The sequence below is a fragment of the Neolamprologus brichardi genome, chromosome 2, assembly GCF_056152115.1.
Source record: "Neolamprologus brichardi isolate AB-2024 chromosome 2, ASM5615211v1, whole genome shotgun sequence".
Taxonomy (NCBI): Eukaryota; Metazoa; Chordata; class Actinopteri; order Cichliformes; family Cichlidae; genus Neolamprologus; species Neolamprologus brichardi.
In genome coordinates, this window is record NC_142105.1 from 30,536,935 (window position 1) to 30,554,616 (window position 17,682).

General features: G+C 39.8%; 1 protein-coding gene across 2 annotated transcripts; it reads right to left on the minus strand.

Annotated features, from left to right (window-relative positions):
- Nucleotides 1–1,279: 1,279 nt before the first annotated feature.
- On the minus strand, nucleotides 1,280–15,765 carry atl3 (atlastin 3). 2 transcript variants are annotated; one of them, XM_087850905.1, is made up of 15 exons: nucleotides 15,538–15,765; nucleotides 15,103–15,139; nucleotides 12,990–13,213; nucleotides 11,760–11,894; nucleotides 10,373–10,477; nucleotides 10,238–10,288; nucleotides 9,838–9,894; nucleotides 8,505–8,597; nucleotides 8,216–8,354; nucleotides 7,984–8,111; nucleotides 6,672–6,728; nucleotides 6,501–6,572; nucleotides 6,137–6,328; nucleotides 5,764–6,003; nucleotides 1,280–3,393 (listed from the first exon to the last, which is right to left on the minus strand). In XM_087850905.1, exons 3-15 carry the CDS (start codon nucleotides 13,191–13,193, stop codon nucleotides 3,331–3,333), a joined length of 1,536 nt encoding a protein of 511 aa, XP_087707031.1. In that variant the 5' UTR covers nucleotides 13,194–13,213; nucleotides 15,103–15,139; nucleotides 15,538–15,765; the 3' UTR covers nucleotides 1,280–3,330. The 2 variants fall into 2 exon arrangements, with proteins under 2 accessions (XP_087707031.1, XP_087707029.1); XM_087850903.1 differs by lacking the exon at nucleotides 15,103–15,139.
- Between the last annotated feature and the right edge of the window lie 1,917 nt (nucleotides 15,766–17,682).

Consider the following 17,682-nt stretch of genomic DNA (forward strand, 5'->3'; position numbering starts at 1 on the left):
GTAAGAAATAAATGTGTAAAATTACAAACAAACAAACAAACTGTTGCCTCATTGCCTAGACTGTCCTGTAATAAACAAATTCGGGTACAAGTTAATCTTGGTTTAATCTGCCCATGCGTTTCCTGGCAAAGTCTAATCTGGTACATTGTTCCAAAACCTCTGCATTTCCATTCATGAAGGTGTGGCTTGAATTTAGACCTTGACAATGATACACTTACCTGCTTGAGAGCATTCCTGACTTGGTTTGATGGTATGAAGGTGTTTTTCTGAAGCATGGAAACAATTCTGTCATCATGCACTTAAATTTTCTTGTGTGGTCTTTCCAGCCTCCTTCACCTGTACTGACATCTCCTTGGTCCCCATATTTAAAATTAAAGCCAAAGCTGTAAAATATAAATTTCACACACTGAATCAGGTTCACACAATGTTTGCTTCATTTGTGATGAAATAAGAAGGACCAGGTTTAACCTGGCCATGAAAATAATTGTCAGTCAACTGTCCAGTTAATTGTTATGCTCAAATTTGGGACTGTGTATAAAAAGTATTGTAATTTCTAACCAGTTAATGCAACACTTCAGATAAATATCCTGAATTAAAGTCTAAAATCCAATCCCATATTGGACCCCACCGTGGTGGGGTACAGAGGGAAAACTATAAAAATTACAGTTAGTTTGTTGGACAAAGATGCAACACAGATTAATGGAGACAGCTACAATAACTCATACAGTAGTCTACAATTTATTATTGTTCATATTGTAGCTACATACCTACCACATAGTACCCACTTTGTATTACTAGTACATATACTTTACACGCTACATGACATACTGTATTGACTCATTGTTTGTGCATTACTCATTCATTAGACTGAATAATACATAATATAAACTGCTTGATTATTTGTACTGTAAACACACATGTATCCTGTCATATTACACTTTCTCTTTATCAGTGTTTTGCTCATTTGTGCAATAATCTGTGTTTAGAAGACCTACATTCACTTGAGTACTGCTTGCACTATGTAGTTTTATGAACAGCATTTTGCTAGGCTCTCGCTGCACGATGACAACAGAGTTTAATGTGATTTAATCTAATCCAATATCATTCAAAAGCAATCTGTGGCAATCAATTCTTTGGCTGCGCAGTTACATCAAATGCAATGGCGATGTAAGAGCTTTGCATAAGTAGTACTTTTGTAACTGTGCTGATTTGCTTATTCACAGAGGCAAGCCTGCTGGTGGAAACGGCAGAGAAATAAACAGACCAGAAACGCTGGATCAACAGTTTGAGGCTCCTGTTTATTCTTTATAAAACAGCACTTCTCAAGTTAAAGCCACCATGCACCTGCAAGAGATGACTGCATTAGCTGGGACTACTTGCATGCATTTGCTCGCCTTTGGAACAAGCTGTGTACAAAAAGCACCAAAGAAGAGGGGAAGTGCAATAATAACTGCTTTTTTAAAACAATTTAAACAGTTCCCTCCTCTTGTGGAAAGAGACAGAAATGGAAAGTGCAAAATGATGGTCAAAAATCACAAATATTCAATATCATATTCAATTTGGAAATTTTTGGCCCTTTACTATGTGGATTTGTATCATTAAGAGTAATATGGTATCACTGTGAGAATAAAGCATCACTGTACAGCTTTTTGGGGATTTTTTTTTTTTTTTTGGAATAGTTATTAAAGTGCATACTGCTGCATAGTTACAGGAGCCATCTTCACGTTATCATGCACGTTATCATATTTAGAGATGTAGGGCATAGCTACAAATAATCATCGTCCTTTAATCCACTACCTGATTTACTCTGAGCTGGCCGGAGCAGCCCCTGCTTGGCCCCACAAAGACAAACTAAAATATAATAAATCCACCGAGTGGTCCAGCTTTTTATTCCTCAGTATAACTTGCTGATTTGCTAAAGATTAAATGGTTAACTTGCTGCATGCAAACAAGAATGTAAGAATCAAGTTAGCCCATATTGATTATTTTTCTTTCGCAGTAAAAGTCAGTCATATGAAATGGTAGTTTTGAGCTGAACTGGGAGCCAGTTTTACCTCACACAGCTTAACAAATATTTGAACAGTCTTTTTATAGAACAAATTAATGTGAAGCAGTTTAAACATTAATTTAACTGACAGCTATTTTACCAGTGGGGCTTTTGAATAGGGTGGGGCGTCACAATGTTATTTCTCTGCTGACAGTATAGACCATTACCCGTCACTTAAAACATCACAAGATCATTTGAGGGGAAAGCATGACTAACAATATCATATGTTACATGATAATAATCCGTCTAAGTGTTGCAGCCCTCGGAAAAATGAAACACTTGTACAAAAATTCAGGATGACAGCTGTGCTACAATTTTCTGCTCATTTCTCCTGCTTTTTTGTTCTATTCATACATTTTGCTTGCCATTAGTTTCACGCATGTCTCCAATTAAATTACTAGCATGTTTAAATGTCTTTAAAGAGACAGAATTATCCTGGTTATGCTTTGGACTGTAATATCGCTTAAACTCACTGATTTTTGACATGATTAAAATTTTACATTAGCGCTCACAACATAATGAAAGCAGTTTATTTGGTCAATCAACACTTATCAGCATTCTAATACTGTCTTTCCTTTGGAATTTTTTATGGAGTGTATATTCCATGTGGTCTATTATTTAGTACTCGGATCAACAAAGGATAGCATATTTCCATAAAAGAACAAACAAGTGAATCTCCCATTACATACAGCCTCCATGCTGTGCTGTGTAGAGCAAAAAACTGTGTTTACTCTCCCCTTAAAGCAGTGCCATTCAGCCTCCCAAGAAATGCTAGTTTATGTTAAAATATGAAGCCAATCTACAAACAAGCTGGAATGTTTTAAAGTCAATGAGTGAAAACAAAGAAAACCTCACAGAAACCTGAATAAATGTATACGCTTTAAAGCTAGCATTTTAGGAAACTATTTAAAGATACACTGCAGAAACCCTGTCTTAGCAACATACGGCCATTGAAGATGCATTAAGCTTGAAGTAGAAAATAAAAGTGTTTTTAGGTTTAAGGTAAACATTGACTTGTCTATTAAGACCAATTGTAAACTTGTAAAGCGATGGCAGTGTCAATTTAAGACATAAGATACAGTTTACGTCCCTGCCTTAGAGAATAACAGAACCGTTGACAGGCAGAATATTGTGCATAATAGAGATGCTGGTGAAGTGGCATCATCTCGCTACCCCGTGTCAGTGTTGTTGAGTTTGGGTGGCATGATAAGGCTTTGGGTGCTGACTGTGTGTTTGCTGTGGGCGCCGTTTGCATTGCATTATGAAGAGAGTGTGGAGGTCTTTTAACGGGTTTTCTTGTGCTCCACCATGCTTGTCCCTCTCGACTTGTTCAGCATCACAGTGGCCTGAAAGGAGAAAGAACAGGAGAGAGAGAGCTGATGTGAGTGCTTGCAGTGTTCACCGACTTCAGTTGTGGTTGCTGTATCCATCACCGTTTTTAAACTCTGCCAGCGATGGCACGGTCGAGGAACTTGTAAGGAAAGTGAACTCAAGATTCAAGAATGGACTTCAGACAGCCTCTGAGGGCTGGGACACTTTCATTTTCTGTTTCAGTCCTTTTTCATGTTGGATAGATACATCATACATTTTTATTTCTATCTGTTCTTAATAATCACCATTGTTCAGCAACAAATATTTGTGAAAGCATTACAATAATCCACAAAGAGCACCATCAAACTGGCCTTCAGTAGTTCATTGTTGAGGCTTCGTGGGTCACACATTTACTGCATGGTCATGGTTCAGTCTCACCTCTCTTATCAGCTCCGTTACAAGAAGTAACAGTTGAGCCACTTTCAGAAAACAAGCCCTGATAAGTCTGCTGTATGTAGGCCATCAAGCTCAAATGCAAATAAGTGGTAAAAACTGGCATGTGTTATACAGTTGGACCACAATATGATAACAAATATACTCCTTCAGCTTCAGCTGCTCGTCAGATGGCTCAGCAGCTTCAGACATGTCCGCCCCACACAGCAGGACTGCTCCAAGATGAGCTCTATAGACTCTCTATCAGCTCAGGCCCAGCCATACCCAAACACACAGACAAATTAACTGTGTACACTTATATAAACAAACATGCAGGCCAATCATTCACACACACACACACACCAGTGACACAATGACACATACGCATCCCCCCTCTAGAGTGCGGGCGAACAGATGCACCCTCTGAAACAACATCCCACCCCTACACCGGGTAGGGTGCAGGAAACAGGGGTGTAGCACCCCGTCCACTCCCCTCCCCCATTGGTGTCCCCAGTGTTAGACTTTCTGACATTCATGTCCACGTCTGCTGTGGTAAAGGCGTGAACGCAACGCTGTCCATAGACTAGGAGATCTAACTCACCTATGGCCATGAGGGTAGGGACGGAAAGAATGAGATCACAGATATGAGCAGTGGAAATTAGCTTCCTCTGGAGCAGGGGTATCAACATAAGGCCTGGGGGCCAGAACTGGGCAGGCAAAGTCTCATGTCTAGCCCACTGATGGCTTTGAAACAGCTAAAGGATAGCATTAATTTTCATAAATTTCACAGCTTTTCCAACTGATAAGGGACCTTCCCCACTGCCATGTCTGGGCAGAGAGCTACTAGAACTTTTGTAATTTTACAGATTACATGTGCACATATAGTTACACATGTAATCTGTAAATATACATTTTTATTTATTCATACTGACAGATTACTTTCATTTAATGCAGCAGCAATTTTTTATCATTAAAAAAAGGTTTTGTCTCTCTCCAACCAAAATTCATTGAACCAGCAGCAAAAGAAGACCTAAACTAAGCTTCACATTTTGCTTCACATAAACATCGTCACGAATTCCCTCTTACTTTTGCTTCCGCCATGATAAAAATCACACTTCCTGCACAGCTCTCTCTCTCTTTCTCTCTCTCAGTGTACTTCAAGAACAGTTTCCCATCTAAAAATCTCTGTTTTCTGCATTATTCACTTGCTTATTACGCACCAGTCTACTGTTGTTTACAGCACTGTCGCTATTTTTTTTTATTTATTTAAATGATTTCCAACAAGAAAGCCTAATTTCTGCTGTTCAGGTAATGTTTGTGTGTTGATTCATGGTTTTCTTCCGTTTTTGTTCTACTGCCGAATATTTTTAAGGTTGTAAAAAGCCAGGCCAGGAAAATCCCCTTTGGGGTTGTGTCAGGAAGGGTCTCCAGCATAAAAACCTGACAAATCAAACATGCAGCACTACCCATACAGACCCCCCTTGTTAATAAGCAAACAGCTGAAAGTAACGTCTACTTTTACAGGCATTTCAAACTTTCAGACTTCACGTTACCAACACTTTTCAAGATCAGCTTAGTGAGGGAGCTCCACTTAGTGTCTTCGTTGCTAACGTTTTTCAAGTTTACTCTGAAAAGGTTTGAACGCACTTTATCCAGGCTCAGGAAAACTCCTCGGGCACAACCGCTTTAACCAGTTTGTTAACTTTCCCCAGATCCCCATCACACTCATACTGTCAGTGAAGCATTTAAGCTTAACATAGGACAAAGCTATCTGCTCAGACACACTATTCAAATGTGTTGTATAAGCCGTATTTATTTAGAGAACCAGACTTTTTATTTTTAATCCTGGTGGTTTTGTTGCTCTCTACAACACCAAGCGCTCCCTCTAGTGGCTGTAACTGGTGCATTACACTAAAACAGAATCCAGCAATGAAAGCTTTGAGACACAAACGCCTCTCTTCCTTTATTCTCACCTGCTCCAGAACGACGCCGGCAGCCTGGTCGATGGCTCCACCCACATTTCGGTACCGACCCGAGTAGCGGATAAAGGCCCACGTCAGCATGGCCACCATGACCGCACCGAGAGTGCAGTCGCAAAACATGGCGAAGGTGGACAGGCCGATAAAAAGAAGCAAGCCAGAGAGCACGTAGAGGAAGCACACCAGGACAAAGAGCACAGCAGGAGTCCGGAAGGCGCTGAAGAGGTTTTTGGACTTTGAATACAAAGAGAGAGAGCAAGTGATCAGGAACAAAACTGAAATTAAATCATGTTTGACCACGTTTTAACTTCATTAATTAATTTTTATACTTAGATAATAAAAGAGGGTAAAGCAAACCACTCTTTACCTCGTTGTGCTTCATGTATGACTCCCACATTTCCAATAGCTCCTTTTCCAGTTTCTCCTGGTAACGGTTACAAAACTCCTGTCCGCCCATCTTCTTGGTGGATGCAAAGACGTGAAGAGCCTCCCGGAAGAAAAACTGATGTTTCTCTTCCAGGGAATCTGGAGAAACAAAAGGCAGGTCTCCTCCACACACCTTAGTAAAAGCACAGAATCATAAAGAGGGAGGGTGTTTCAAATTCACCATTACAGACGATAAATGTAACCCCATTTACTCTGTAGATTACTGAGGCAACAAGCACTTTAAAGTAGTGACTAATAGGAATGATAATAATCAGGGATCACCACAGAGATTAACATGAACTCACCTTCTCCATGTTCCTGTAATACTGGTCTTTGGCTGACGCCACAGCTGCCAAGTTATTGGCCTCTGCTGTGGCCTGGTGAGACAGACACACACATGGTAAAGATGATAAAGAGTGACCTACTCAAGAGCAAAACTAAGTGCCTGGTCAAACTGGCGTAAACAGTATACGTACCATGAGCATGGTCTTTGGCTGCGGTAGGTCTTCTCCCTGATAAATCTTGATATAAACCTGGTGACACAAAACAGAAAGGACTGTTCAGACACAGATATGGAGAACTCTGAGTAGAGAAATCCACGACAACAGCTGTCTAGAGAGACAATCATCTGCTTTGTAAGAGCTTACCCAGGAACCATATAATCCACTCACACACACATCTGTACCACAGATACCGGCAAGATGGAGGTACACTTTTTTTCTTCTTAACATAATATAACCATAACTTGAAATAGATTAGACCTTCTTTTGTGCCTGTGAGATGAGCCACAGATGCTGACCGTGTTGGTGTAAATGTAACATACAAGAAAAAAGTTTAATAAAACTTAATTTGAGCTTTTTTAAATATCCTGGTGGCTCTTGAAATCACAATTATGGCTTTCTCCCCCCAGTGGGGACAGGCTCCAGCGCCCTCGCAACCCTGAACTGGGTAACTGGAATAAGATGTGTGGGTGGACTTCCTTACTACTTACTTCCTTACATACTTGATCTTGGTAGCTTGAAACCTGTCCAGAGCCATTGTTGAGATTCCTGCTAACTGGCAAGACATGTTTCTATTTCTACAACTGCAAAGCAGAAGGAAAGTTTCTAGAAGTAGACGAGTTGTTTGAACCGTAAAATCATAGACTAATATTTAGTTACAAAAAACATGAGGATTTTGTGCCTTTTCACTGTGATCTATAAACAGTAATAGACACAGGATGGCAGTAGACTCAAAACATCTGGCAAATTTTAAAGGAAGTGGGCTAAGGCAGCGGTCTCCAACCTTTTTTCCGCCACGGACCGGTTTATGCCCGACAATATTTTCACGGACCGGCCTTTGATGTGTCTTGGATAAATACAACAAAATAAAACTAGTACCGGTACTGAAAAAAAGAAGATTTATTCATAACACACGTGAAAAGACCCAGGAAAACCGAGTTAACGATAAAAACGATAACAAAATAACGCTGAAAACCGATAAAAACCCTGAAAACTATACACTTCACACCTGAGCCTCAACTCTCGCGGCCCAGTACCAAACGACTCACGGACCGGTACCGGTCCAAGGCCCGGGGGTTGGACACTGGGCTAAGGCATGTTTTCCATTGCCCCCCCCATTGTTTCTTTTTTAAACCCTGTCTCTAGCTCAGGTGAACAGCTTCAAAATGAGCTTCTTTATACTCAGAGAAAGAGAAAACTTCAGAGCAGGTAAAGTAAAGCAAATATTTAACATTTCTAGCCAATGAACTAAAAAAAGGGGCCTGTAAATATCTGATCGCAATCTCACCTTGAAAAACTCGAGCAGGCCGCTGCATGTGACTTTGTTTCCATTTATTTCTTTCTCCACCAGACGGTCTGGATGCAGCAGTTTGGGAATCAAAATCTTCAGCTGGTCTCTGAACTCAGGACCCACATCTGACAATAAATAACAATAAATTAAAAACAAAAATCTAAACTGAGGAGTGCACTCTGCTGAAGGCTATCCAACTAAAAATATCACAAAAACCCGAGGACCTTACCGCAGAGCTGTCCCTTAAAGCCAGGACTGGTGGCAACTTTTAAACCAGGGTGAGGTAAGAGGAAGCAGGATATGTTGGTGAAGCATGAATGAATGTGCTTCCTCACTGTTTGCAGCTCCTCGTGTTGAGCATCCTTAACCTAAAAAAAACAACCAACCAAGCAAACAAACAAATAAAAAACAAACAAACAAGCACTGCTGAAACTCATCATTTCAGATCAGTTACATAAAGATTCACAGCCACGGTGCATTTATGATACTCTGCCAAATCATCAACACGTGGCTGGTACCTGTAACCGTTTATCCAGGAATTGATTCCCGCCTTTGAACCCGTAGCTGTACTCGTAGGGAAAGCTCCAGTCCCTGATCAGAAACATCAAAGACTGCAGGAGGAGAGAGAACGTGTTAGAGAACAAGAGAACAAAAAAACTAGGGCTGGGTATCGTCACTGATTTCTAGAATTGATTTGATTCCGATTCACAAGGTCCCGAATCGATTCGATCCACGATTCGATTCGATTCGATTCGATTTGATTTGAACCTGGGAAATTTTGCCTCAGACAGTCAGAAATATTAGAATTCAGATCAGTACATTTACATATTTTTGTATCTATAAAAAGGAAGCTGACACTTGCAAGACTTTATCAAAGGTGTGAGCATCACAGCAGATGCCTTTGTGTCAAAGTAGCTGAAGATAAAACACAGAAAAACATAAAGGTGATTTTCCTGGCCTGAGATTTTATAAAAATATTCTGCAGTACATCAAAACGAAAAAGAAAAGAAAACCATTAATCAACATATGAACATTACCTCTGAAGTTACAACGGTTTTATTAGAGACACAGCTAAGCGTTTTGCATTTTGCATAATTTTAAAAAGTTTAAATTTGTTCAGAAGCCTGTTGAACGGCAGAAATTAGGCTTTCTTTTCGGGAGTAAGTAAAAGGGAAAAAACAGCGGCCGACAGGCTGTAAGAACGGTAGACTTGTGCGTAACAAGCAAGCGAATAATGCAGAAAACAGATTTTTAGACGGGAAACTGTTCTTGAAGTACAGAGAGAGAGAGAGAGAGAGAGAGCTGTGCATGAAGTGTGATTTTATTGTGGTGGAAGCAAAACAGCAAAAGTCAGAGGGAATTCATGACGATGTTTATGTGAAGCGTTTGGATCTTCTTTTGCTGCTGGTTCAGTCAATATTGTTTGGAGAGAGATCAAACTAACAGCTCTAGAATCAGCGCAAAAAGGGCGTAAACACAAAGCGCGGACCCGCCGAAACATCAGAATCAGCGAGCTGTCGGCTTTCAGCCCCGACCGTGTCCGTGCCGTCGGGTGAGAAAGGCGACATCTCACTGATTCTGATCCGTCGGCGGGTCCACGCTTTGAGTTTACGTCTTTGTGCAGAATCCGTGTTCCTGCTCTCATTTGCTGTTTTAGCTGTTTGGTGGTTGTCGAAACTGAGATTCTGGCATTTCGGGCAAAATAAATTTATATTAAAAAATTGATTCAGGATTTTAATGAATCAATATCATGTTATCCAAGCCAGAATCGATTTTAAACGATGAATCGATTATCAAAACCCACCGCTAAAAAAACCCCCACAGAACACTGAATGTCGTTGTTTCTCATACCTGGAAGGGCTTCTGAAAGATCTCATCCATGGCGAGACGACCATACTCGGTGAACAGCTACAAGGAGAAAGAGGAGGAGGCGATGCCCATAATGGAAAATTAACAGTGAAATTAAAAAATGTGGCGCATGACTAATGTTAGGCAGGGAAATGACTTCCATTAGATGCAGAAAAACTTCAAGTATGAAATAAAACGCATGAGCATAACAGAGTACACCAAACAAAACTGTTTAAAAGTTGATTCCTTAAAGTAGCTGCTGTGAATGAATGAATACAATATCAGAGCCAGCACCACGAGGAAAGTATTATGTGTGAGAGTCTAAGTCTAAACATTAACTAGATTTAATCGTTTGGAGCTTAAAATCTTTGGTGGGATTTTCCAAACACCAATCCAAACTGACCTGCAACTGCTGCAGGTCGTCCTCCTGGATGTTCTGTGAGAGATTGTAGAGCTAAACAAAACAAAAACATGTTGGCACACTTTACAACAGTATCAAGAAAATACTGATTAAGTGATGCTCAGAGCAGATCGTCACCTGTATGGAGCTGGTCATAGTGCTGAGGGCAAAGATGGTGGCACAGTCCTTCACGGTGGACTGGTCGTCAAACGCTCCCTGAGTGTCCATCAACACCACAGCCACCTGCAGCAGCAGAGAGGGAGAAGATACGCAACATGGGGTAAATGTAGGAATCACGTGCTATGACATGTGCTCAGATTTCAGATTTTAGACTGACTCCAGTTTCGCTCTGAAACCTCAACAAGCTCAGTGCAGTGGCATATGAAGCAGTTCTCCACCAGCTGCTGGTACAGCTTGCAGCGGTTCAGAGAGCAGAACTACCATCGCAGTTCAAGACAGTGGCGTTAGAGGGCATCTGACTGCAAGATAAGAGACTCTGCATGATATTGAGGACCTGGGCAGTGAGCCAGACAGGAGTGAAACATAGAATGAAAAGGTTTTGGACAAGCTAGTTAGCAGTAATAATAATTTACAAATAATACTGAGGGGATCTTTCACAGTAACCTGACCAAGTATGGCGATGGATGAGAAATTAGACATAAAAACATTTCTAAAACAGGTTTGCCAAATATACTTTAACATTCCTTAGTGGACCTAGGCAGCTTGGCAAAGTTAACTCTATGTGAGCGAAACACTGAATACAAGGAGGCACAATACTCCAAACAGTAATGTGTATTTATGAGTCACTGCATCTGAACCACTGCCCAACCTTGCTTTCATTCATTCAACTTTTATACTTATCTGAGGTGTGGCAGAGAAACTCAAATATGGAGAACATGCATGCAGAAATGAGGAATGCAAGGAAAACAACATGATTAGAGCTTACAGATGTCTGACCTCTAACCTTGAGGTCAAGGTCATCAAGGTTGTGATTGGGTATAAAAAGTCCATCTTAGAGAAGCAGAGTTTCTTTAACGTAATTTTTTTACATTAAAATGACAATAAGAACGTCACCAGATTACCTGTTTAGTTAGGGAAAAAAATCCTCCCAGAACAATTGCTTTCAGAAAAAGCAGCTAAAGACGCCTGTAGGCAGATGAACCGCTTGGTCTAAATTTAGAAGATTGCTTTTAAACTTTGCTGGTTCTGACAGAAACCAGCTCATCTCTTTGTAGCAGTGACTTTTGCAGCATGCAGGGATCTGTCCACTGCACTTATAAACCTTTGTTATATAAAATACAAACCTACAAAATGTGCTTTACTCTTATACAGCTAGAGAAATAAAGTCATAAGCACAGACTAAAGGTTAGAGGAAAGGCTGAGACCAGAAATGACTGTGGCACTGAAAATCTAAAACAATGAATGAACATCAACTCAATATTTCAAAATGAATTCCATTAGTAAATCTGAGAGCTTACATGTTTACTCTCCTAAAACAAATAATCACACATAAATGTTTGAGTACCTCTTCACCATCGCTCTTTTGGACAAGGAAAACTTCGCTCCACAGCTGGATGCCTGATGTTTCCGGTTCTGACCCTCCTCTCCAAGAAAACCCGGTCAGAGGCTCGTCATCGTTACCCATCCATTTCTCCTCGTCCTGATACAGAAATGCAAACTTCACTTTTAAACCCCCATCACAGCAAAGCCGAGGCCTTCAGGTAAAGCTTCGGTGCTATTCACTCAGCCATAACCTAAATTATGAATGGAGATCCCAATTGTTTTGAATAATTTACATAACAAATAAGTACCCAGTGGAGTGTAAAGTGTTCAGTGATTCTACTCCTTAGTGGTCATGGCAAAATTCTTATTTACTCCTAGTCAGTAAACTAGTTAGTAGGGGTGGGGGAAAAATTGATACTGTGTAGTATCGTGATATTTTGTTTGCTAATAATGTATCGATACAGGGACAGCAGAAATCGATATTTTGTTACAAAAAAGGTTTTTGTGCTCTGATTTCAGAGCATGTTGATCCTTTTTCTGAGCAAGAATCCTGACATTCCTTCACTGTCCAAATGTGTTTAACTTTTTTTTGGCAGCAATAAACATGACAGTTTACTTATTTTAATTTAAGACACATTTTATTTTAATTAAGTGTAAAATGTTTTTATTTAATGCAAAATTATATTTTGTTTTAATTTACTTTCAAATTCTTCAGTTGCTGAAGGGGCTGCATAGTTTTCATAAACTGCATAGTTCAGAATAGCTATAATTGTACCAGATGGTTGCGTTCAGTTAAGTTGGACTAGACTGTAATACAAACCGTTCAGTTTGTCAACAATAAAACTGAAATGAGAGAAAGACTGAGTGTGAGACTTTGTTATTAGATAAAATGAATATTGATAAAGTTTACCTTTATGTACAGAATCTGAATATCGCAAAATATTTTTAAAAATTGCAATAATATCGTATCGTGCGTTAAGTATTGTGATAATATCGTATTGTGGGATGTATGGTGATTCCCACCTCTACTAGTTAGTTCACATGTTAGTTAGTCCTTATGCAATCCACACACCAGGACTAATTCTACAGGTTATCACACCTTTAGGACAAAAATCAGTCTCTAGCATCCTGCTCTGAAGCTTAGCTTCACACAGTGAGAGTCCAGCATCTGATACTGTAAGTGCACTTCAGCTGATCTTACAGAGATATGGTGATGAGACACGCTGAAGGATCAGGTTACAGCACAACTCACCTGTCTGTGCATGTATCGAAGCATGAAGTCGAGCAGAAAGCTCTTCCCCTTCCTGAAGGCTCCGGCCACTGACACCACCACCACACGTTTGTCTCGGACCTTGGGGTTCAGCAGGATCTTACTCAAAGCCTTGATCTCCAAGGTGAAAGAGTGATCGTCCTTACAGACATTGACAATCTGAACTGGGCCTGGTTCGCTCCCCATTATTCTTGATGTTCTGGTCCCTGTGCGAGATCACAAACAAAGAAACACCAAAACAAAATCAACACTAATTATTAATTTTTTTATAATTGAATGTTTTTCTTTTTTTCTTGAAAAAAGAAATATACAAGTTGCCATTCTCGAACAGTAAATCAGAGAAAAACTCATGAAGCAACAGATGAAATTCACCTGTGACACTGCCACATGCAACATGGCACGATATAATCCAACATATTGGGCAATAGATTAGTGCATCTTAGCTGAACATTATTATAGCAACAATCATACTACTTGGAACATTAAATTGTTCTTGGTATTTCAGGAACTGCTGATCTACTGGGATTTTCCCACATAACCATCTGTAGGGTTTGCAGAAGATGATATGAAGGATCTTCAGGAAAAAGAGAAACTATTCAGTCAGCAGCAATGTGCTTGGTGAGGCTGGAGCAGAAAAACAAGACTGTCTGGAGATGACAGGAAGACATCAGTAATAAGCATTTGTTACGACAAAGGTACGCAGAGGAGCATCTATAAATTTATCTTGTCATCCTGCCATCACCCCAACCGGTTGCGGCAGATAAATAGGAAACAGGGGCTACAATTCACAGAGGCTCAAGAATCTTGCCGGGGCTGATGACGAGTCTCGATTTCTGCAGCAAAATTTGGATGGAAGGATCAGAATTTGGCATAAACACCCATAAAGAACAGATCAATTAACAGTTCCAGCTGGTGGCAGTGATGTAATGTTGTGGGGGATTTCTTCTTAGCATAGTCTCCCCTCCTTAGGGCCAGCTGAGCACTGTTTAAATGCCACAGCCTTCCTGAGTGTTGTTGCTGACTATGTCCCTCCCTTTATGACCACAGTGCAGTGCATCTTCTGATGGCCACCTCCAGCAGGATAATGCAGCATGTCACAATGCTCAAATGATCTCAAAGAAGTTTTCTGAACATGACAATGAGTCCATATTTGGCCTCTACACCATATTGAGCACCTTTAGGATGAAACAGGAGATTCGCATTATGGATGTGCAGCCAACAAATCTGCAGTAACCGTGTGATGCCATCATGTCAACATGCACCAAAATCTCTGAGGAATGTTTCGAGCACCTTGATATGCCACGAAGATTTAAGACAGCTCTAAACACCAAAAAGTAGGTCCAACTCAGTAATAAAGTGGTCAGTGAGGGTAGTAATAAACTGACTTTTAAATTCTGGGCCTCTGTATGTTTTTTGTTTTGTTTTTTAATCTTCTCCTTTTTGCCAGGAAAGTGGTTAAATTGTCTTTACAATAAATAATACCTCAACTGTATTAAAGCCTTTCAGTTCTTTGTTGCACTCGTTTTGTAGATTTTGCCCACAAAAACCTGATATACCGAGTTACAAAATCAGCCAACATATTTGTGCAATGCTGATACAATCCTATGACATTTGTGCTAACAAACCAGAGAAGCTAACGAGAAAATATCTCCTATGTCTGCCTATCACCAGAAAAGAAATTATTCAAAAATGTGTTCAAGTTGGTCACGAGAAAACCATTAGGAAAGCTTCATTCATCATTAGTTATAATTATGATGACAACAAATTTCTCTAGCTTCAAGCTTCACTAAGACTTTACTTATGCTTCCTGGGCTTGCTGACAGAAATCAGCCATGCACTGGTCCTTCCATCAGGGACAATATCAGGCTCTGTGTGAAGCTGACGGAGGGCTCCTCTTATGGGTGTCACGCTGCTTTGCCTGAAGCATGCTTTCAATACACTCCACTATCGCTGATTTTGCGGGGTGGATGTCTTCTCCCGCGATGAGTAACACAGGGAGGTGTCTGGATATAAGTTCATAATACCCAGAAAGCAGGCTGCTTTCGGATAAAGCTCACTACCTCAAAGGTGTGGCGGCGAGGAGCAGCATACCAACCATTTCTCAGCAGTGACTTTGTTCATACGCCTCGATGCTAACAAGCAGAAAAAAATATGCAGTTCAGACAAAATCTGCTTGCACTTTGCAATCTAAACACGAGATAAACTAAGTTTACGAGACTGATCTATGATGAAGCTACATGATATTAGCGCTAAACTGACAGCACTGCAAAGAGCACAGCTAAGCCGAACTGTACTGACATCGACGTGAACTTCACCGAAAAGCTAAATAGCAAACTACAGCTCGCAACCACTGAGCTAACATACAAGTTAACGGATGCAGCTAAATTCTTGTGTGGCTACAAGCTTTCAAACACCAGCAAAACGATGACATACGTTACCGTTGTTAGCTAAAAAAGTGTTAAAACATCTGAAACTAGCTTTTAAAAACGCTTCTGCGCTCTTTAGCTCATGTTTAGTGATTTAATGTTACCTTTGGTGTCTCCAAACGGCTTCGCAACAGTCTTCTGGGAGTCGCCAAACCAGAGAAACGTAACTTTTTACACTGGCATGAAAATAACCATGAGAACTTTTTTCCATCAACAAACTTCCACACACTTCCTGCCTCCAGCCTGCGAAACGCCACACGGGAAATGTAGTTTTAAAACAGGTTTCCCTGCCGGCGCTCCAGTGGCTCTGTGAACTACACGTCCCAAACAGCCAAACGTCCAACAGCTCTGGGAAATGTAGTTTTTACCGTCAAGTTACGAATACGGAACTACCAGACAGGTAATGTAAAACAGTGCCGGGTGTTTTGCGTTTATACAAATGATAGCCTAAGGATTTACGCAGATGAAACCGAACACACATAGCAGGTTTGCAAAAGGGCTTTGTTTTGTTTTGTTTGCGTTGTTTTTCATTGTCATATATGTGTCTGCGTTAAGTAAGCCGTGGCTTTTGCGCCCTCTCACGGTGCAGCCGATCACTGTTTCTAAAGCCACCAGATAAAGCTCATCACACAGAGACACCGAAACTTATCCAGCAGCATTTTAAAGATAAACCTGAAGCCGATAGACTCAGAAAATTAACATTTAGAGCTAACAAGATTATTATTTTTAAACAAACAGTCAAACTAACTAGAAAAGAAACAAAAACCAACCACAACGACATACAGAGGGAATCGTTCCTTCCTCATACCTGTAGTTACTTTGTTTTTTATTTGCCAAGCTGCCTACTGATTTATAATCACATTTGTATTCACTGGGCTCTTTTATTTTTATTCTCCTGTTTATTCTTTTTATGGATTTTTCTAGCTATTAACCCATAGCCCATTTGGGCTTTAATATATGGACTACTGGACCCTTTATGTTATAATTTTCAGTTAAAAACAAATATTGAACTTAAATATTTTTGATTTGTACAGTTCAGGCATCAAAAGTGTTTCAGTCGTGGATGCTTGGTGCATCTCACCAATACCCGAAGTAGACAATTTAATTAATGATAGCATACTTCATTACTAAATACTTACTCAGTTTCCAATAAAACGTAATTAATATCAATTTAAGAAAATTTTGAAATCTAACTTTTCAAGAGTCGCACGTTTTCGTCAGTAATTTCTGTATTTATTTTAAAATCTTTGCTCAAATACAATCTTTTATATAATAATTAAAGCTATTACAAAGGCAATAGTGGTAGTATTAGTGTTTTCTCAGAAAAAAAATCAGATGGGATGTAATGGACTGAAAGTCAAGGATAAATGTAGTTTTTAAAAATAAAGGAACCTTTCATTTGTCCTCTTCTGGTAAATTGGGTAACATGGTTGCATTAGTTACAGTGACACATTCAATCTAATCAGAAAAGTCAAGAAAAATGCAAAAATGTCAAAGAGAAGTGACCTTTGGTCTACCCATGATGTTCATGCCACTTCCTCTTTGCCATGCCGGCTCACTGTTTTATCTCTTCCCCTTCCAGGCTACATAAGTTTCGGTCATAGGGTGGCACATATGTTGTGGGACATAACTTGCAGTTCATAATTACCGATCTTTAAAATATGTTGATCTCAAAGAAATCAGCAAAATAATTATAAGTGTAAACAAAATATTGAAACAATTATATATGACAAGTAATTTGGTTATCATGAAGTTGGGCCAAAAGATAAATGTCCTTTTTGAGGTGTTGAAATAATATTTTGGAACCACTTTTTCAACAACTGGGTCTTCATTTTGTCTCAGGTGCACACAACAAATGTATGTTTAGTATTTTGTGCATGGACTATTTTCAAATTCATGGGTGGAAAAGAAAATGTCCCATAATTGTAGAATAGCTCTTAAGCTGTTTTAGGGCAAGTGCCTGATGTTTAGGCGTTAGCCCACAGAGCTACATGCCCACCACTCACATGTAGGGGTCCAGTGCGGTATACAGAGGCACTGGTGCACATATTAAAACTGTGAATACACTGGCTGCACAAAATGTTTTATTTGTCCTGTACAAATCGATTCTGAATTTCTTAAATCATAACTTTGACATTATCATTAATACTAAAGACTTATTTTAACCAAGTCAAACTAAACCAAACCAAGCAAACTCACTGAAGCGGAAAACAAACATTAAAAACAAAATCAAAACAAAACTATAACAA

What these genes read in the sequence shown, in the direction of transcription:
- atl3 (XM_087850903.1), bottom strand. Translation starts at nt 13,193, where the DNA reads ATGGGGAGCGAACCAGGCCCAGTTCAGATTGTCAATGTCTGTAAGGAC. An exon ending in TTCGATACATGCACAGACAG is followed by an intron (nt 11,895 to 12,989) that starts GTGAGTTGTGCT and finishes TTTCTGTATCAG; the next exon opens with GACGAGGAGAAATGGATGGG. An exon ending in CTATGACCAGCTCCATACAG is followed by an intron (nt 10,289 to 10,372) that starts GTGACGATCTGC and finishes TGTTTTGTTTAG; the next exon opens with CTCTACAATCTCTCACAGAA.